The sequence below is a fragment of the Bubalus kerabau genome, chromosome 18 (genome assembly GCF_029407905.1).
Source record: "Bubalus kerabau isolate K-KA32 ecotype Philippines breed swamp buffalo chromosome 18, PCC_UOA_SB_1v2, whole genome shotgun sequence".
Classification (NCBI taxonomy): Eukaryota; Metazoa; Chordata; class Mammalia; order Artiodactyla; family Bovidae; genus Bubalus; species Bubalus kerabau.
In genome coordinates, this window is record NC_073641.1 from 12094621 (window position 1) to 12117373 (window position 22753).

Below are 22753 nucleotides of genomic sequence, written 5' to 3' on the forward strand. Positions count from 1 at the left end.
TCCTTAACAACATCCTCAATGTCTCTCTCTTATCATTAAAGTAAATTAGAATTTGGCTTCAGGGTAACCTAGAACCACAACAGGATACTATTTCAATAACCTGAATGGCACCCCCTCTAGGCCAGAAACTAACTCACTGAGAGGCTTTCTTTGTTTTAACATGTAAAACAAAATGTAGAGGCTTTATCAGCTTCACATCCTCCAGCAAGATGAAGGATCTACAACAGCAAAGGGGCTTCCCTGGTGACCCAGTCAGTAAAGAATCTGCCTGCAATGCAGGAAACCCGGATTCGATCCCTGAGTCAGGAGAATCTCCTGGAGAAGGAAATGGCAACCCACTCCAATATTCTTGCCTGGGGAACCCCATGGACAGAAGAGCCTGGTGGGCCACAGCCAAAGGGCTGGAAGAGTCAGACACAAATTAGCACCTAAACCACCATCACCAGAGCAGAGCAAAGGAGTCTCAGAATTCTGGAATGCAAATGAAGTGTTCTAATTTAATTAAAATGTATGTGGATAGTGTTGACCAATGAGTAATCTCCTCCTTCTATTAAAGAGATACAATAATTACAGGCAGGGAAAGAGACTGAGAACCACATTTAGCTCTACTATCAATCCCCAACACCCTTCCACCCTTATCTAAACTTCAAAATCAGAAATAACAAAGAATTTTCTGCACCTGTAAGGCAGAGATCAGTCATCAGCCTTTGTGAAAACTGTTGGATGTTTCTTTTTTCTTCAAGCTGAACGGCACAAAAATAGCAACCGATCTATAAATACATACAAATCTCATTTTTTCAGACTCATTCTAGCAAAAGAAGGAAGACATGACTTACGGGGTTGATTTATAGGAAGACTCTGGATACGGTCGCTTCTCGTTCACTTTACCATTGGAGGAGTAGGCCACCGGGCTGTCCACTCTCTCCACGTAGTCTGAGAGGGGAGGAGGCATGTCTTGTGTACCTGCAGAAACGTTTTTAACCTAAGGAAACAGTTCCAAGAGACTCAGTTATTACTTAGCCTGCAACTTAAAGGGGGAAAGAAATGGAAGAAAAATATCATATATAAAATTATCTAATGTTTACTCGGCTCATTAAATACTATTAATGTATCTGATGACCTTGTTATTATAGTGTTAATAGTCAAATCAGCACAGAAATGGTGCTATTGTTAGTTTAACAAATCCAGAATCAATTACAAAGAAGAAAAAAAAAAATCCTAATTATCTGATTCTCATCCTGATGTGATTAAGCAGAATAATTATCCACCCCATCTTAGGAAGACTAATCTCATTTTATCCGGCTCTAGAGTTACAGTGAGAATTTTCATTTCTAGCAAGTTCTAAGTAATGCTGATGCTGCTGTCTGAGCACCATTCTTGGAAAACCACTAATCCAGGGCACAGAATATTGGTTCTTCTTAATCCATTCACCCTGAATATGGCATTTTAAAACCACATTAAGAAGCCCAGGAGCTTCCCTGGTGGCTCAGTTCCTGCCAATGCAGGAGACCGGGTTTGATCCCTGATCTGAGAAGATCCCACATGCTCCAGAGCAACTAAGCCCGGGTGTGCCACACTTTTGGGCCCATGCTTCACGATGAGAGGGAGCTGGAGAGCGGCCCACAACACTGAGAACTAGGACCAGACAGTACCCCCCTCTCCTAACTAGAGAAAAGCTTGTAAAGCAACAAAGACCCCACACAAACAAAAACGCATACAGATTTTAAAAAAGAAGCCCAAACTGATTTCTGATTTAGTCATAAAAGGTCTGTGTATTCTCCCTCTACGTTTTCAATGGCTCTACCACTAATAGCCTATATGGTATAGTCAGAGCATCACTGCCTTCTCTACCTTCCCTCCTATTCCATGCTGACTCGTGAGTAAATCTGTCCTAAGAACTAATACACGTTGGAGATCATGCCTTGTTAACATGAAAGGTTTCCAAGAGAACCTTTGGGAGAAAATCTATATATAATAATCACAGCCAATTAGAGTTTTAACATTGTCTATTAGATTTCATTAACATTGTCTATTAGATTTCATGCAGTACATCTAAGACTTTAAATTTCACCGAAAAATCCTCACATATTAATTACTCTGCTATAAAAAATAACTGCTAAGCCCAGACAAGTCAGAGTTGTTTCCAAGTTAAGGGAATAAAACTAAGGTGGGAGGGGGGGATAACTCAAAAAATTATTTCCATGAAAAAGGTCAATTTTTCAAAAATAGGGCTGGTGGGACTCTTTTAGCTTGGTGATGAGAATAGCAGCATCCAATTATAATACCTCGGTTCACTCCAGATCTGCTGAGTACAAGTTCTAGAAAGCCTCAATCACTTCATCTGCAAGACATGGGGAAGCTACTTGCTTCATAAAGTTGTTCTGACAATTAAATAAGATGACAAGGTATCACAGCACAGGGCCTTTGTGATCACAATAAAAACTCAGGAGATGCTGGTTTCTGGAATCAAAGCTGTTGGAACTGAACAAAGAAGTTTTACAAGTATTTGAAGGGAACAACAGACTTTTACTGGGCTGTTTTGCTACGTAAGTCTTTGCAACGAGATTCAGCATCAACACAGTGCAGTTCCCTGCCACCTGCACACACTTTACATCTTGCTGTCCACAAAGCACAGCATTAAAACTTGACCTGCTTCTTTCCTATCTCTGCTCTATCACCCGTCACAAGATATTTATTTATCCACCCCTTGAAGTACATAGAGGTATTTATTCTTGATTGTTTAGTATTCCCATGAGTCAGAGAGGAATGGAATCATTTCCTTCTGAAAGTTGAGTTTGGCAGCAACTGGGAAACCAGTGGGTGGATTACCAGGGAGTGTGCTCAGATCCTACCACGGGGGGTCGGGTGGGAACCATTCCTGGTGCCCACTGAATTCTTGAGGACTCGACAACATCACCAAGCTCCACAGGCAGAAGCCCGGCCAACCCAAAGGTATATTAGGTTTAAAAAGACCTCCTTTTCTCAAAAAACCATTTAAACCATTTAACTCTTTTCCAGGTTTCTTTCCTCTCTACAAATTTAGCAGAGGGTGCAGAGCTCATGGATTTCCTACTGATCGTGGCAAACTGGAAACCAAAACCTCCCCAAAGAGGTGTCTGGGTGTCTCTGCAGAGACTTCTTACTGCCCAGGAGGGAACGCCCTTCCTCCTTTCTTTGCCAGCTAATCCTTAACTGGACTTCAAGTCCTGACTCACTACCAAGTAGCAGTCACGCCCCCACCTGCCAGGCCTTCCCCAGGGGGCCCCCGCTGGGAGAGGCCCCTCCCTCTCCTCCTGTCCCCCAGCACCTGTGCACACACACCTCCCACCAGAGCACGTGTGTAATGAAGACAGAATTGTTTACGCACAGGGTGCCGCTGCTCCCACATGTCTAATTGCAACAGGCAGTGGACTGCTCTTTAAGCCACCATCGTCCACTTGCTTACAGCATGCCACATACTAAACTGAGGGATCATTCAGTAGGTACACCTTTACAGGTAAAGTGAGGGGGTCCCTCTACCTGTAAAGTGATCTTTATCTAACACTCCATCTGTAAGCAGGTAAGTGAGGGGATCTCTGGAGAAAAAGAACCAGGACTGGTTTTCCTGACGTAAGAGGGGCTATTTGTGATCTAAGCGTGGCCACAATGCTTACCCTCACACAGATCTCAGTAATTAACCATCTTAAGGGAACCAACGCATGCAGGAACAGAAAAAAGACACTCAAATGACACTGCAGTGATAAAGCAGGGTTCTAGTTCCTCCTCAAGGGATACACAACATATCTCTGAGTTTCTCCTAGCTCCTCCTCAAAGGATACACAACATATCTGTGAGGTTCGCATGAACTAAGGCTCCCAGCCAGGTGGAGGATGGAATGATGTAGACGCTCCTAACTTCAATCAACTAAAGCCTGGACTCTGTCAACCTCTGCCCCATATTCCATACCGAATTCTCCTCTGCTCAAGCCCCTTCACAAATACACAGGTACCCTTTGCTTAAAACTTATACTTAAAACTGCCTCAATTTCGCTGTTCGGAAAGATGCTGCTTCGGAAAAGATCCCCAGTGTTCTCCTTACTTGCTGCAAGTAACAGTAAATTCTTCCTTCTCCCGATCGATGGCTTGGTTGTGTCTTTAACTCAGCACCCACCAAGGGGTGAACCCAATTTTCAGGTAACAATACTAAGTACCCCCTGAAGGAGGAAGCAAGGGCTCAGGGTGCCACGACAACTTTCCCAAGGACCTACACCTAGTAAATGGAAAAGTGGGATTTAAATAATTGAAAGCCTCGGCTTCAATCCACTGCCTCTCCCTGGACGGTTGTCTGCCTGCCTTCCTCTTTGGGTCCTGCCCAGCCCAGGACCTGGCGAAGAGCAGGAGCCTGGAGTCTGCTGCATAAACCTCTGCTCTACTGCCTTATCAGATGAGCTGTTCTGGGCTGAACTCTTTTATCTCCTACTAGAGTCACCAGAACTGCAGAGCCTGACCACTGACTTTACCCTCCAGTACAAGTCTTTTGTTACTTCAACCTTTTTCATACACAAAAAATTTCAAGGCTGTGCTCGCATTGGTGGAGCAATACTCTGGTAGCTGCAATGCAGGAGACCTGCGTTTGATCCCTGGGTCGGGAAGATCCCCTGGAGAAGGAAATGGCAACCCACTCCAGTATTCTTGCCTGGAGAATCCCATGGACGGAGGAGCCTGGGGGGCTACAGTCCATGGGGTCGCAAAGAGTTGGACATGACTGAGTGACTTCACTTTGGGGCAAGGATGACATGCAAACATGTGATGTGATAAGTATTTCTGACAAAAATGCCCAGTCAGACTTAAAGATGAATAAGAAGTACCTTGTCCTTGAAAGGAGTTAAATGTCTAGAGGCAGAGGCAACATGTGTTTGTAAAACAAGGAGTAAGGTCATTTTTTTTTTCCTTTTTATGCTTCACGTTTCTCCAAAGAAGCTAAAATATGACTTTTTCTCACGGTACCAACGTGAAGTGAGTATAAACCTCTGCTTTCAAAGGACAGTGGGAGGAGGAGGGGAAGCCACTCGTATCAGTCATTATATGAGTCCTCAACCTGTGTGTCCTATGGTGAGAACAGGGACTTCTGAGACTTACTGTTGTTACTGATAAGGTCCCAAGCCAGTCCACAATGCCCACGAGAGGTAGCTAAAGTTCTTTAAACAAACAACAAAACAACCCTATCATTTTCGTAACTACAGGAAGTTTTTATAAAGATTTGGAACCTGAGAAAAAGTTGGCTTAATTCTAAACAGTAAATGGTGAAGTCTTCCTCAAGGAACTTCAGAGCAGGTCTAAGAAATTAGGGGCAAAAGAAAGCAGGGTGAAAAACATAATTCTACAAGATTTGTCTTCTACTAAGTACTGAGGGGAAAGAAACGTTTGAGAGTCAAGCAAACGCCGGAATTTGCTGCTGTGAGGCTAAGAGGAGCCTTGGGCCTGAGGGTGATCCACCCCCAGGCTCTCTGGGAAGGTGGGGTGTGAGGGGAAAGGGTGTTGCCTGCCCAGAAATTCACAGGGCAGCGCCCAGCTGGCTGCTCTTCACTAGGATCTGCCTGGAGAGTTCCTGGTCCAAGTGGGACCCCTACCCCACAGACAGTTTTTTTCATATAAAAGGGAAAGAAAAGACAGCAGAAGACACTCAGAGAGGCTGAGGCTGAGGAGGAAAAAGATCCCTAGGAGTCCCAAACAGGCACACTACAGAGGCTAAATTCCAAAAGGACAAGCACTCTCACCGACCATGTTTAGGAATAAGAGTTATTAACTTAAAATGACAGCAAGTTTTACTAGGAGTCACCCTCCAATCAAGAAAGACATTTCTAAAATGTCAAAATGAAATAAATTCCAGTGAAATAATTTCAAAAGATCTTCACAAGAGGCAGTTATATCGAGGACAACATTTTGTTCAGAATTTAATTATACTCATTAGAAGTGGTCTATGCCACTTGTGAAAAAAAAATCTTTGTAACACGTAACATCCAACAGTCCTTGGAGAACTAATGAAAACATCCCACATCCCTGTGGGGTGCCAAGGGTGGGCACACAGGGCGGCTCAGCGCAGCTCTCCTCCCAGGACCTGTTGGCACTGAGCCTTCCTCCCCGGGACGAGGATGGAGCTGCCAAACCAGGCAGATCAACATTTCTGGTGCACGAGCAAGCCTCTCCACCTTGAAGTCAGGGATGGAACTGATTGAAAAGGTCAAGGGAAAAAAAAAAAAAAGGTCAAGAGTGCTTTAGATCAATTCTCTCCTCTAAAAGAAAGTTGGGAAAAAACCTTTCTCTCCACACAAATCAGCTAGAATTAAACAAGCAGAAAGGACCAACAAAAGCCACGCCCCATTTTGCTCTTGGTTCCATCTACATTGCAAGCTGCTCACACAACACAGGAATAGAGTCAGACTGGCCCTGCATCCCACTGGTGCAGCCACCTGATAGAAGTCGTCCACCTCTAAGGAGGAGAGAGACTGGCCCTGCACCCCACTGGTGCAGCCACTTGATAGAAGTCGTCCACCTCTAAGGAGGAGAGAGACTGGCCCTGCACCCCACTGGTGCAGCCACCTGATAGAAGTCGTCCACCTCTAAGGAGGAGAGAGACTGGCCCTGCACCCCACTGGTGCAGCCACCTGATAGAAGTCACCCACCTCTAAGGAGAGGAAAGTTCACATGACAGGCAAAACCTGGCCCCATTCGTTCCTCACCACTGCCGAGTAAGATGCAACTATCTTCACACTCAGATGGGGAAATTCAGTCTCTGAGGTTCAGTTAACTTGCTCCAGGTCACACAGAAGGTGACAGGGTAGAAGGGGGATGTAAATGCAGCCCACCTGCCTCCCAAGCTCAGCGATTTCTGCCGTAACAAATGATACCTCAGTAATTTAAATATGGCATAAAGTACCCATCTCATCTGGGCACGGACTATTCCCTGTAAGAAAAGGAACCATCCCCACAGCCTTACCTCCTTGCCACACCCGAATGAGATACAATGTGAATTCATTTTGAAGAGTCTTATTTGCCTACCAGACTATGGTTCTGAGAGCAGCTTTGGACACAAAATTACTATGAATGTGTGCACCAGTCATCTCACCTTTGTTTACGTCAGTGTAGGAACACCACCCTCAAAAACGGAAACAGGGGGGCTTTTCCTGCTTGGTAATTACAGTGAGAAATAAACCTGATGTCAGGGGGAGGAGCGCCTTCAAGTCCAGTTTTACAACCTGAGGTTTGTACTCCCGTTTTACAATGTGAGGTCCACCTTCCCGGCCATGTGCCCTGGCACTACAGGTTTTCAAAACATGAAGTGGTCCAACTTGTTTTTCCTGTTTTCTGATATTTTACATTCACGGAGGCTTCCCCAACAAGAGCCTCTGGAAAGGCTCTGCCCCTGGAAAGTTCCCTCAGACTTTTCTCCACCCTCCGTGGCTTGAAGGCAAATACACTAATCCCACAAAGAGATCGTGGATCAGGCTTGAGAGTCTGATTGATTTATGTTGATCAGCTGGCCCTGGGGATTTAGCAAACACAACGCTCCCCATCCAAACTCAGGCTGCCCAGAGGTGACATACACCAGCAAAGGGGAATTCTGAAGCTCTGAAAGAGTCAGTGAATTGCTAGAGCTTTGGAAGGGGTGAGGTGGAGAAGCTTACACTCAGTGAGCAATCCCATTCGAGGTCCCTGGCTCTAGAAAGGGAGACCGTGGAGCAGACTGCGTTTTACACTCGTGCGTCTCGTGCCGGCCTCCCCAGCAGCTGTGTCACAGGCACGGCACCCCTTAGTTCTCTGAGCCGATGCCAGTCACCACCTGGCCTTCCAAATCCCCTTCGGCTTATCACAGCACTCCCTACAACCTCAGCATGATCTAAGCTTGCCCTGCCTGGAAAAGCCCACGTGCATACCTTAACTCAAAACCCCCTGGGCTGGCAGGGCTAGGGCTGCAGTCTGGCTCCACGGAACCGTGTGGAGTATTCTCACAGTGTGGTCCCCAGACCAGCAGCTTCAACGTCACCTAGGAACTCAGAGATGCAAGTTTTCAGGCCCCATTTCAGATCTGCTGCAGGAGAAACGGGTGCTGCGGGGAGATCTGAGAACCACTGACGGAGGGGGGAGGTTTTCCTCTATGTCACAGACAATTGCCCTGTTTAGACCATTATACCTATATTTAGAATGACTCAATTATTGAGTGCTGGATTTCCCTGGTGGCTCAGACGGTAAAGAGTCTGCCTACAATGTGGGAGACCCAGATTTGATCCCTGGGTTGGGAAGATCCTCTGGAGAAGGAAATGGCAACCCACTCCAGTACTCTTGCTTAGAAAATCCTGTGGACAGAGGAGCCTGGTAGGCTACAGTCCATGGGGTTGCAAAGAGTCGGACACGACTGAGTGGCTAAACTATATGTAACCATACTGAGTGGTGGAAATCTAGGAATCCCTGCGTTCAGAGCCCTAGAGACACTCAGCAGCTCCAGTACTGCTCACCTTCCATCACAACAGTCTACAGCAGCTCCCCAGGATGCCCTGGACAGGATGCCCTGGACAGACAGGGCCTCTGTCCTCCACGCTGCTGGGTTCTGAAGGTCAGTCCCGAGGTAGGACACTTGCACTCTCGTTCCATTTCACCCCACCCAAAGCCACAGATAACAGCAAAACCTTTGCCAGGGGGAGAGCCAGGTATTCCAATTGTCGGCAGCCCACAGGACTGCTTTCACTTTAAAGAACGCTTGGACTTCCTGGCTGAAAATAAAAGTTATTCAAGTTTCTTCAGCTGTCTAACTCTGACTGCCGCCACCGCCCCGTCCTAGTCACCTGCTCCGCCTGGGTGGAAGGAGATGAGATGCAGAGCCTGCCTACACCTTTCAGAGAAACATCTGTTCTTATCTTATAGCAACCTTTCAAGTAAGAGGAAGAACAACAGTTTAACAACTGCAACCATGAAATGTATTTATATTTTGGGTATTCTTACCCAAGCGCCTTTATTCCACGCCATCACTGCAAATACTAACACAATTACTCCTGTAGCTAAAATTGATCGGGAATTAATAAATTATGTGTTGGCCCTGACCTAAGCCCTTTCATTGTTTCAGGATCAGCATATTCTGTGGATGGAACTTCTATTTTCCCAATGTACACAGAAGAACCTACTAAATGAACAAGCAAAGTGATTATCTTCATCGGAGTCCAACGAAACCAAAAACTAGCCAAGGCTGACCACAAAGGACAGTGTTCAGGATCCTGCCTATTCTCTACACCCAGCCAGACCCTCCCCACTAGCTCCTACCTTAACAGGTAAGTGCTGGGAACAACATTATAACAGTCCTGCGTCACAGTGTCAAAGCCTTAGAAACTTCTAGAAATAAGGCTAACTATCACACTTGTTAACTTTTAGATCTAAGCATTTCCTACTTAAAAATAGGCTCATGTTTAACAACCTTCATTTACTACATGCTAACAATGGAGAAACAGTTTACGGGATGTTCTCTCCAAACATAGTCTGTGCTTGCTTCTGACATAAATCATGTGGCATAACAAGAAAATGTGCAACTTAGGAGACAGGCAGAAAATACTCTCTGAAAACTGGCACGCTGATTTGTGGTAGAGAAAAGCACTTTACACACATATTACATCATTTTAATGTTCATGCTATTAACTGAACTATTTCCCCCAATTCTACTGGCAAAGAAAACGGAGGCTCGGAGATCTGAGAGGCAAACACACCAAAAAACACAAGTTATAAAGGCAAACGTAAGACTTATCCTGCTGGTAAGTACGTCAGGCTTGAGACAAATTAGTGAAGCCCTCTGCAAACCTCAGTGTCCCCTCGTGTAAGAAGAGTATCCACACTGTAAAGACTGCACTTAGGATTATAAGAATAATGTACAGAGTGGCCTCACCTATAATGGCTATTTAGGAAATGCTGGTTCCTACCTTGCTTTTACTGTGATTAAAAAAAAAAAAATTTTTGGCTGCACCATGCAGCATGCTTGGGATCTCAGCTTCCCAACCAGTGACTGAACCCATGCCCCCTGCAGCGGGAGCTCAGAGTCCTAGCCACTGGATCTCCAGGGCAGTAGCTACTGTGACTTTTTTAAAAACTTTCTTGCCAAAATGAAGACCGTGGAGCTCACCTCCCAAATCAGCCTGATGTACTGCACTGAAGAGTACTGAGAAAGCCGAGTCTAAACCTCTGGCCCCGATGCATCGAGTCTCCACCAAGTCTCCATTTACTGCTGTGTCCACCTCACAGGTCTTCAGCTTCCTTCATGTAAGTTCACTGAGACAGACTGGATGACCTAAGGTCCCATTGCTGCTCTTAGATTCTGTTCTCTTTTACTTTACCAAAGCGAAACCAAAAGTTACTCACAGGAGCATCTGAACATGAAGTGCTTAACTTCTAGTACCTATTTCGCCAGAATACCGCAGGTATCAACTATCAACTAAAACTAATTTCAAGTACACACATCTTACAATCAGTTCTTTAATATTTACTGTAGGTGTGTGCTTTTCCAAAGCCAGATCCCAAGTTCTAAGAATTTACAGAAAATGAAGATGTATGTACTGATATTTATATTTATGACCTTCTGAAAATGCAGGTGGGGAAGAGATTTGATCAGAAAGATTAACATGTACCATTCATATTCATGGGTGTAAGGGTATCGGCCCCTCCAACCTCAGCTCCACCACCCCTGGCCGAACAGTCCGTGGACCAGCATCCTCACTGTGCTGGTGGGACACAGCTCCTCAGACCACAGTCCCCTGGCCTCGGGTGAGACCAAGCTGGAAGGGACAGAAAGGGATCTGAGCAGTTTGACACCTCCAGGAGCAGCCAACAAACACTGAGGGGCACTGAGGTGAGACAGAGCCAGCAGAGTACTAAGGGGCACTGGGGTGAAGCAGGCACATTCAGAGCATCTCAGAAACTCATCTGCAGCTACTCAAGTCACACATTGCATTTAAACCTGGTCAGATGACACAGACATAAAAAATAAAAGGGCAATTACAATTAATCTGTGTAGTGGAGGGACTTCACTGGTGGGCTAGTGGCTAAGACTCTAAGCTCCCAGTGCAGGGGGCCTGGGTTCCATCCCTGGTCAGAGCACTGGATCCCGCATGCTACAACTAAGAGGTCGCATGCCCCACTACAGATCCCACACACTGCAGCTAAGACCCAGCACATCAAATAAATAAACAAAAATAATGTTAGTAAATATTAATAAAAAATCCATGTAGCACATATTCAGGTAGTAAGTATCATCTACAGAGTAGTTTCCGTAGAAACCATCTCCCCATTCCACACAGTAACTGTGGCAACTGCCACAAGCCAGATGATGTGCGAAGGGCCCTGTCCCGGGCACAGAACTTAGTGTGAGAATGGCCATCTGACCCAGGCCTACTCATTCATCAGCTCCTCTCCCGGTCAGTCTTAGGTGAAGCACTGATATGAAAAACTCAAGAGTTCTAAGTAGCTGCTTTCTGCTCGCCTTCTACGTGAGAAAATGAAGCCTACCAGGCAGGAGGGAATCGAGATGAGAAAGCAGATCCCAATGGCCCTGACGTCCTGACTCTAGCTGTTCCTGATACACAGCCACATCCTTGCCTCTGTGGCTAAGTTGTTTCAACTCTTTTTAGGTTTCACAAATTACCATCTGAAATGTTGCAGATAAATTCCTTTTTAACTCTCCTAATTTAAGCTCTGTTTTTGTCAACTATAACTGGTACTCATGCAACTCATGCAAAATTCTTTTCTGCACAATCAGCTGTTTTCCTTTCACTCTCCCTGTAAGGCAAACAGCCATATTTTACTAGTCTTCTTCATTTTCCCACAGGCATCTCACATTCGTCTTGAGAGGCAGACCAAATAACACAGCCAATTTCATAGATAAGAAAACTGAGGATCAGAAGGGTTAATCTGTTTACCAAAGAGTGCTGGAATCAGGACTCAAACCGAGAGCTTTAGGGTCCACCACTGTCTGTCTACCAGGAATCGTCTCCAAACGAGGCTTCCCTGACATACACATAGGTTAAAAAGAACAGAACTGATCTTAAGAGTCACAGCGAAAACAGGGAAGCTGGAATTCAAACCCTGGTATTCTACCTGCCTGATACACTGCTTCTAAGTAGAGAAGCCAGCACACACAGCAAGAGTGGAGGAAAGGGGAAGACTGCCAGTCCTCCAGGGCTGTTCACCTGAGACCAAACAAAAGGTGTCCTCTAAAGCAGGGCTACCCTGCAGAGCTGCTAAGTGTACTTAGGGCACCGGCGAGGAAGTCTGCTCAGTGTGAGAACATCTGAGGATCTACTCTGATCACAGTGGAACCACGAGTTCCACTTCTAGCACCAAGAAGCACTTCAGCCACGCAATCAAGACAACAGAAACAGAAAGGAACACATCGTGGTCTTTTCTAATGAAAGCAGGGGAGGCCCGCCAGGACAGGTCACCTCTGGGAGCAGGCAGAAGCAGGTGGGGGGGAGAGTGAAAAACACGGGCTAATGTAACTGAGACCTAGTAATGCAGGATGCATGGCAGGACGATGGGTGTTCATGATGAAACAAATCAACAAATACAACAAGAGGGTTATGAATGGACCAAAGACGACCAGGTCATGAACAAAGAATGGGGAAAAACCAATTTCTGTGCACTCGAGTCCAATTAAAGAGAGAGAATATATAATCATTAAGGCTTTCCCTAAAAGCACTTTGGCATCGAAATGCTCAACTGGGGCTCCAACCCTGGTTTTGTCACTTTATGTGAGCCCAGGCACATAGTGGGGGAAGGGGAAGGTGGGATGAATGGAGAGACTGACATTGAAACATATGGGTGGCCCGTGGGAATTTGCTGCATGACTCAGGAAGCCCACAGACACACACTGCTCTGTGACTACCTAGACGGGTGGGAAGTGGGAGGGAGGTTCCGGAGGGGGGAGATGTGTGTGTGCCTATGGCTGACTCATGTTGATGTGTGGCAGAAGCCAGCACAATACTGTAGAACAGCTGTCCTCCAGTTGAAAATAAATTAAAAAAAAAAAAAAAAAAATGCTTTCTGTTTATATAATAGCAAAGTTACCCTCAACATCAATTTTCTCCATTTTCAAAAAACGTTACACATACTTACTGTAAGAAAATGACTTTATTATTACATAATTATTCTGGTCAAAAATTGGAAAAAACCTAATACACAACAATACAGATTGGTCAAATACATCTCTCCAGTGGAATGTTACTAGAAAAGGTGTGTAGAACCAGAATTTCACACATTGCCGATAGCTGTATAAATTGGTACATCTCCTTTGAAGGGCAATTTCTCACTGTCTATCAAAATTACAGACGTGTGTGTATATATACCCCTTAACTCAGTAATACTATAGGAAAGTCAGCCTACAGAAGTATATACATGGACAAACATGTTTACAAGGCATACCAAGCTTTCTTTTTTATTTTAAAATCCTATTACTGTCTGTAACATTAAACAACAAATGCACCCACCAATGAGAATGATTACATAAACCATGGTACATCCATACCACGGAGAGACTATCGAGTGATGAGGAAAGATCACCAAGACGCACTGCAGGACTTTCCTAATGGTCCAGGGGTTAAGAATCCGCCTGCCAATGCAGGGGACACGGGTCTGATCCCTGATCTGGGAAGATGCCACATGCTGTGGGGCAACTAAGCCCACCTGCCACAGCTACTGAGCCTGCCTGCTGCAAGCAGAGAAAGCCCGAGAGCAGCAACAAAGACCCAGCTCAGCCGAAAAGAAATGAATAAATAAATAAAATGATTTCACAAAAAAAGACCCTGTCGGGAATTCCCTGGTGGTCCAGTGGTTAAGAATCTGCCACGCAATACAGGGGACTCGGGTTTGATCCCTGGTCAGAGAACTAAGGTCCCACACGCTGCAGAGCAAATAAGCCCACACACCACAACTGGAGAGTCCACGTGGCACAATGAAGACCCAACACAGCTGACTAAATATTTTATTTTTTAAAAAAAGACACACTGTCGAGCAAAAGGGTGAGGTGCAGACAGAATGGTGTGATCAATCAGTACGTTAACTTCTGCATAAAAAAGCAGGGAGTGTTTTTTTTTTTTTTTTTCAGGAAATAAAGCACTGAAAGGAATTATAAGACACTAAGAAGAGCACTTAGGAGTGTGGGAGAGGGTGTGAAAGATACCCGGAAACAGACAAATGGAAACACAAGGATGGGAGGCAGACTGCCCTGTTTTGTGGTTTTCTGTTTGGTTTTTTTGAAAAATTATAATTTTGGCCATGGATTTTTTTTTTTTTAAAGGAGTAATTAGAAAGCTTTTATCTTGCCAAAACATACAAAAATAAAAAGTATCACACCGACCAGTGCAACAAATAAATGAATCTCATAGCATTATGTTGAGTGGACACAAAAGCACACAGCGCATAATTCCATTTAGGTGAAGTTTAAGAATAGGTGAATCTAACTGATCTGAGAGAAATAAGAGGAGTCACCACCCCCTAGGGGATACTGACTAAGAGGCATGAGGAAACCCTGGACACTGGAGTGTACTGTATCTTGATTTAGCTGCTGATTGCAAATGGGCTTATACATGTAAAACTTCACCAAGCCATACAATTAAATTTAGTGCACTTAATGTCCTTTATTCTGTGTGCATATGGATATACATGTTACACTTCAGTAAAAGTTTTTAACAGTATCAAAACTCTTTGAGGAGGGGACTTCCCTGGCAGTACAGCGGTTAAGACTTCACGTTCCAATGCAAGGTGTGGGAGTTCAATCCCTGGTCAGGGAGCTAAGATCCACATCCCTCGAGGTCAAAAAATCAAAACTTAAAACAGAAGCAATACTGTAACAAAGTCAATAGAAGACTTTTAAACATGGTCTACATTAAAAAAAAAAAAAAAACTTAAAAAAAAATTTTTGAGGAATATTTAATGATGTGATAAAAAAGCCTCTAAGAGCAAGTTAAAAAGGTAGAATTTGACACTGATAAGGACTATAATCATACTTCTGAATTAGAATAAGCAATAGGAGAGGAAAAGGATTAAAGAAAATACACCAAAAAGGTAACTCTAGATGGCAGAATTTTCTTCATACTTCACAATATCTGAAAAATTACTCACAGTTACCAATCAAATAAATAATCATATATATACTTTTTAATTCAGAAAAAGTAATAACCTGGGGTTTGAGGACATAATAGAAAAAAATTAGGATTTAGAAGTTTCACTAACAGAGCCTTTAAGCATTTAAAATACAACAATGTTGGTACAAACTTAACTGACTACAAAACATCCAGTGTGCAAACATGGCCTGTTTATTTTTACAAAGTACAAGATATCCAGAAAGGGGAGGGGAAAAAAAACAGCCCTAAGATTCCTAAGAAGGCAGAGAAACTATTGTGGTGGAGATTGAGAGACAGTAAATTAGAAAGTTGCAGGTTTTCTCACAGATAATACAAATGGGTTGAAACCTGCTTAAAAAACTCTGAAGGCTCAGCTTGTTGAGCTGATGCTTTGCTCTCTAAACCTAAAGATTTTAAAAATCTAAGAAAGGCAGTAAGATTTAATAATGAATTTCTAGACATACCCCAATGTGTAGAGAAGGAGTAAACAAATATTCAGCAGGTAACTGTTCCTTCAATAAGTTTAGAAAGATACCCACCCCTACCTCAAACAACCCATTATTAGGATTACATACATATATATGCTGTGTTGTGCTCAACCGTGTCTGACTCTTTGCGATCCAATGGACTACAGCCTGCCAGCCTCCTCTGTCCATGGGATTTCCCAGGGAAGAATACTGGAATGGGTTGCCATTTCCTTTTCCAGCAGATCTTCCTGACTCAGGGATCAAACTCACATCTCTTACAACTCCTGCATTGGTAGGCGGATTCTTTACCACTGAACCACCTGAGAAGCCCTTATATACGTCTCCAGTTCAGGTCAGTAGCTCAGTCATGTCCATCTCCTTGTGACCCCATGAATTGTAGCACGCCAGGCCTCCCTGTCCATCACTAACTCCTGGAGTTCACCCAAACTCATGTCCATTGAGTCGGTGATGCCATCCAGCCATCTTATCCTCTGTCGTCCCCTTCTCCTCCTGCCCCCAATCCCTCCCAGCATCAGGGTCTTTTCCAATGAGTCAACTCTTTGCATGAGGTGGCCAAAGTACTGGAGTTTCAGCTTCAGCATGAGTCCTTCCAATGAACACCCAGGACTGATGTCCTCTAGAATGGACTGGTTGGATCTCCTTGCAGTCCAAAGGACTCTCAAGAGTCTTCTCCAACACCACAGTTCAAAAGCATCAATTCTTCAGTGCTCAGCTTTCTTCACAGTCCAACTCTCACATTCATACATGACCACTGGAAAAACCATAGCCTTGACTAGATGAACCTTTGTTGGCAAAGTCATGTCTCTGCTTTTGAATATGCTATCTAGGTTGGTCATAACTTTCCTTCCAAGGAGTAAGCGTCTTTTAATTTCATGGCTGCAATCACCATCTGCAGTGATTTTGGAGCCCAGAAAAATAAAGTCTGACACTGTTTCCACTGTTTCCCCATCTATTTCCCATGAAGTGATGGGACCAGATGCCATGATCTTCGTTTTCTGAATGTTGAGCTTTAAGCCAACTTTTTCATTCTCCTCTTTCACTTTCATCAAGAGGCTTTTTAGTTCCTCTTCACTTTCTGCCATAAGGGTGGTGTCATCTGCATATCTGAGGTTATTGATATTTCTCCCAGCAATCTTGATTCCAGCTTGTGCTTCTCCCAGCCCAGAGTTTCTCATGATGTACTCTGCATATAAGTTAAATAAGCAGGGTGACAATATACAGCCTTGACGTACTCCTTTTCCTATTTGGAACCAGTCTGTTGTTCCATGTCCAATTCTAACTGTTGCTTCCTGACCTGCATATAGGTTTCTCAAGAGGCCGGTCAGGTGGTCTGGTATTCCCATCTCTTTCAGAATTTTCCACAGTTTGTTGTGATCCACACAGTCAAGGCTTTGGCATAGTCAATAAAGCAGAAATAGATGTTTTTCTGGAACTCTCTTGCTTTCTCCATGATCCAGCAGATGTTGGCAATTTGATCTCTGGTTCCTCTGCCTTTTCTAAAACCAGCTTGAACATCTGGAAGTTCACGGTTCACGTATTGCTGAAGCCTGGCTTGGAGAATTTTGAGCACTACTTTACTATACGTCTTACTTATATATAGATGTCTTACTTAGCCATAACTAGAATTCAAATTTTAATTCTCACTTAGTACAAGTTATTAATTTAGATTCTCTTCCATTATCTCAAGTGGAGGTTATTTTTATGACATTAATTTTTAATAACCAAAAAGTAAAAATACTAGTCCGCTCCACTGTCAGGCACTGTAGATGCAGCATCAAACGTTTCCACTTGGGCAGCTATGTTATCGGAGTGAAACCCACTGGAGCAGAATTACTGCATAAGAGTGGAGAAAAGAGTAACTGTCTGCATCTGGTTGTGGACGTAAACTCAGGCAAAAATGAAAATGAGGGGTTGAGTTCAGCAAAGCACACCTGAGCAGGTGAGGGGAGAGAGAAAAATGGAAGGAAAAACACAATACCTGTAGTTTAAACCAAGGCCTTATTTCAAACAGCCTGTCTTAGATGCTTCAGTTGGGAAAACAAGGGAAAAGGAAATGAGGAATTTAAATGATTAAGTTTTGCATGAAACATTAGTGTGTTCAAAGTCTCATATCTGCTATTCAACAGATGATTATCTACCTTCATATGATGAAACATTTATTACTATAGACAAACTATGAAGTTCCCCTGAAACAATCTATAGGCTAGCTATCAAATTTCTAGAGATTCAGTGAGGAAGCATTATAAAAATAATGCCTTTTTAAAAATTAAAAGTCCCTTCACTTCGTCATCATCACCACCTCCGTAAGTTACTATGGCTATCTTCTGTCAAATTATCAAAAGCACCTAGAACTGATTAAACTTTCAGGACAGTAAAGTCAGATGAGAAGTCAAAGTTCCCTGGGACTGTAATATCTCTGGCCCTGGTCTCTCCTGAGTCACTTTCTAGGCTCTCGAAACCTTAAGTAAACAAATCCAACAGCCAGTGAAAACTGACACACCCAGAAACTCTCAGCGAAACCCTGACTTCACAGTTCACAACAGACTGTCCTAGTCCCTCTACAGGTGGCTTTGCCTGGAGCTAAAGGTCAAAAGAAAACAAATCGCCAACACCCTCACAAGTCATGGGGGGAAAAAATGAGAAAAACAAGCAGCAGGCTTCCAGGAGAGGTCAGGAACACAGGCATCCACAGACCATACCTTCTGATTTTCCTGACTGCTTTGTCTTAGTACCTCTACTAGGAAAATTTCATCTACATTCCTAAATTTCTTCAAATATCAGGTGCACAGCATGCAAGAGCTAGGAGCCTTCCAGATGATCAATATCTCCACCCTAGACCTGACCAGCAGGATGCACCCTCAACTCACTCCGCTCTGCTCCCACTGGCCAAAACCAACCTATCCTGGAACCAGAATCCAGGAGTCTCGACTAACCTTCATGGCAAGAAACCAATCTGCTCAAAGAAACCGAGGAAGGCAGTTTCTGAGGGTGCTCTCTCAAGAACATCATAACACAGCATTTCCAAGAAACAAAGCTTGGAACATCCCTAAAAACAGGTTAGTTAGTTATCAGTGCTACCGACCAGGGGTCTTGGCCTCCTTAACTGAAAAAAAAAAAGATCACAGACCAGACAAGAAATTCAGGCAAGGCTTTACTGGGGCCCCTGCTACAGTAGGGGGAGCAAGAACAAATAACTGGTTCCCCTGCTTGCCTGATTCTTGAGGGGGTGGTGGGCTTAGTCTTCAAATGGAGTGAGGGTAGGGCGTATCCCAGGGTTGAGTCAGAGGGGTTGCCGAGGTGGTTTGCCCACCGCTTAGGTGGTGCTGTGTGCAGCGGCCTGTGCAATACCCGGCTTTTGCTCCCGAGCCTCTGCTTTTGCTCCGGAGCCTCTGCTTTTGCTCCAGGCTCTTCAAAAATAGCAGCTGGGTTTTTTGGTTTCTTTGTATCCATTGTCCAGAATGTGCCCCAACTGTGCATGCATGCAGTTATTTTTAGTCCCAAATAATTCATATTTTGTTGCTCCAGGAGAGATGTGATCAGGTGCAAGCGCTGCAGCAAAGGGCCCCAGGTCCCAGTTTATCTCATCAGTAACATGCATTTGGGAGGTATTTTTGGTAAGAGGGACTTTCTACACTTTCACATCATTTAGAAAGCCACCTACTGGTAGCATTAACAGTATACGCCAAAAAAAAAAAACAGAACCTGCCCTAATCTCTGCCTTCACTAAAGTATTTCATATATCTATGTTAGTGCTTGTGAGTCACCAGGCTGTTCTCCATGTAAAAGGTTTAAAGATCTCCCACCTGCCACCACCCTAAAAACACCCTTGCGGATCTTGACCCAAGACACTGCTTCCCTCCAAAACAATTAACAGGAAAATAAAAGCGAAGGGGAGAGGAGTTGTTTTCGTTCTTCAAAGCTACATATGTTTTTTTGTCTCTCGTGATTCCTTAAAAGCCATTTCTGCTCAGGGCCTAGATCCACTTCTTAGAAATCTGGCTTTTTACCTCGGAGTAAATCCATGTCCACTCACCCCACTTTATTAATGTTCAAAGTAAAACCTGAGGCCTCCACTTTTGCAATATACAAAGACAATAATTCTAAGAATAAAGTTTCACAAAGCACACTAGATCAAATTTAAAGGCAGATCTGGGGTGTTTATTGGGAAAAAAACACAAAGCAAAGCAAAACTGGATGTTTACTGACTTTCATAAAACACTTACCCACTCTTCAACATTGGGAGGCTGCTCATCATAAATACGTTCCTTGTCCCACAGAATATTTGACTTGTCATAGCGGTTCATCTTTCTTCGAGTTTTCACAGCAAAGAAAATCATTAGAGCAAAAGCCACAATAACCATGAACCCCAGTACAATGGCAATGGCCTAAAAAGAGATTAAAAATATTGAGATATTTAGCTTTTAATTGTTTACTTTATCCCAATCCAACTCTACAAATACCTAAGGCCCTACTAACTAGCTTAACTGCTCTAAAACTGATACAAATGGTTACATTGTAAGACTGCAAAACCTAGCCCAAGCCACATGGGTTAAGGCTACCAAAACACACAAAGACACACATACACACATAGAGATATACACACACCTCAACCATGAGTCAATCCTTGGAATAATGATCCCTGTTTTAGAATTATAGAAAACTAGTTCTAAAGTCTGAGAACTAGGGGCCATATTTTCATAAATAGAGGATAACGGCCAATAAATTAACTCAATCCCTGGCATACTTCTAAAGGGTTTTGAAAAATGTTATTCACAGAAGTTGTTTCAAATATCCAATCATGCTTATATAGTCTTATTCGTAACACATGCTTGGCTCAACTTTTTACACTGAATGTAACCTTCAGTCCAAAGAGAATCTGCCTTACCATAAATAATGCAGACATAATCTAACCAAGCTATAAATTAAAGAAAATGGGCTGATAATTCATTTAGCCTGTTAGTTTTCTGTTTTGGGTGTCTTTTGTGTACTTACTAGAAGGACCTGTGACAAGGAAACCCTACCTCTGAGAGTTCTAGTGTCTGACAGGTATGTTACATGGTATACTGGCCTGGAGGCACTTAGAGTTGAACAGGTACCAGAACTCTGGCCTGAATGTCTGCTAAGAGGAAGCTCTCTCTGTAGCTGGTCTATCTAACAGTCATAACCTTTTTCAAAGAATAGAGGTTTCAGGTAGTCAGAGGACTAAGAAGGATGACAGTATGGTAAGACCCTCAGGCCTATTTACCAAATGTCAACAACAAATACTCTGAAACCTACATTTCAGTCTTCAAAATAATGGTAGCCATTGGAGAAGGTCTAACCCCGAGAAGTGACTCATTCAGGTAAAGAAGGAAAACTCTTGGGTCAGTGCAAGGAGAAAACAAAGCAAAAAAGGTTAGTAACTTAGAAACACTTTAATTAGAATGACGCACGGTTATAGAAGGCAGGCTTCACAACCGCACCTGTACATTTGAATCACCTAACAGCTTTTTGAAATACTGACTTACACAACGAAAGTTAGCAGTTTTAAAAGACAGTAAAGAAGACCCAAGTAAATGGAAAGACACCCTATGTTCACGAAGCAGGAGACATTATAAAGATGACAATTCTTCTCCCAGCTAAGATTTTGAAGAATTGCGTTGATCTACAAATTCAAAGCAATCTTTCAAAATCCTAGCTGGCTTTTTTTTGCAGAAATGGGGCGGGTGATCCTAAAACACATATGAAAATACAAGAGACCTAGACTCTAAACCACAAAATCATGAAAAATAAGGACAAATTTGGAGGACCACCACTTCAAAATTGATGACAAAGCTGTAGCAATCAAGGAGTGTGGTACTGACTTAAGAACAGAAACACAGGTTAATGGAAACAAGTTGAGAGTCTAGAAATAAATCATCACATTTATGGTCAATTCATTTTTGACAAAGGCATGAAAATAACTCAATGGAGAGTTATTTCAATAAATAATACTAAGACAACTGGATATCCACATGCAAGAAATGCTGGACCCCTTCCTTACGAAGTGACCCATGTTAACTCAAATTATAAAACTCTTGGAAGAAAACATCACAGTAAATCATTGTGACCTTGAATTAGGCAAAGTGTTTTTAGACAACACCAAAAGCACAAGCAACAAAGAAAAACCAGATCTCATCGAAATGAAAAACTTTTGTGCAAAGAGCATCATCTAGATGTAAAATGGAGAGAAAAAATTATAAGGGACTTGTAACCAAATAAATAAAATGTCTCACAACTCAATAATGAAAATCCAAATACCCCCACTAAAAAACAAAGATTCTGAATTACCATTTCTCCAAAGAAGATATACTAATGGCCAATAAGCCCAAGAAAATATCATTAGCTATCCAGGAAATGCAAATCAAAACCAGTATCACTTCACACTCATTAGCATCAGTTCAGTTCAGCTGCTCAGTCGTGTCTCTTTGCAACCCCATGGACTGCAGCATGCCAGGCTTCCCTGTCCATCACCAACTCCCAGCTCACACTCATGTCCATCAAGTTGGTGATGCCATCCAACCATCTCATCCTCTGTTGGCCCCTTCTCCTCCTGCCTTCAATCTTTCTCAGCATCAGGGTCTATTCCAATGAGTTAGTTCTTCGCATCAGTGCCCAAAAGACTAACTCATTGGAAAAGACCCTGATGCTGGGACGGTTAGCATGGTTAGAATCAAACAGAAAAACAATGCTGCTGAGGCTGTGGAGAAATTGGAATCTTCATACATTTCTGATAAACGTGTAATCATGCAACCTCTTTGGAGAAGAATGTGATAGTTTCTCAAAAGTTTAAATGAAGAGTTTCCATAAGACCCATCAATTCTGCCCCTAAGTACATACTAAACTCAAGTCACGTTAAAACAGGTTTCACACAAAAGTTCAGAGCATTATTCCTAACAGCCGAAATACAGCCAAATGCCTATCGGCCAACGATAAAGAAAATGTGGTATATGCACACAATGGAATAGCATTCAGCAATAAAAAGGAATGAAGCACTGGTATATACTATATATGGATGAACATTGGAACATTATTGCTGAGTGAAAGAAGCCAGTCATAAAGAAAACACATACTGTACGATTCTGCTTATAAGAAATATCCAGAACAGGCAAATCTCTAG

General features: G+C 43.2%; 1 protein-coding gene across 3 annotated transcripts in view; it reads right to left on the reverse strand.

Annotated features, from left to right (window-relative positions):
* OCLN (occludin) overlaps positions 1–22753 on the reverse strand; it is a 49600-nt gene that overhangs the window by 14813 nt on the left and 12034 nt on the right. For all 3 annotated transcript variants that reach the window (XM_055555061.1, XM_055555062.1, XM_055555063.1), the window contains exons 4-5: positions 19839–20000; positions 837–982 (exon numbers count right to left, since the gene is read on the reverse strand). In XM_055555061.1, the coding sequence (XP_055411036.1) occupies positions 837–982; positions 19839–20000 (308 nt within the window). The remainder of the gene's footprint in view (positions 1–836; positions 983–19838; positions 20001–22753) is intronic.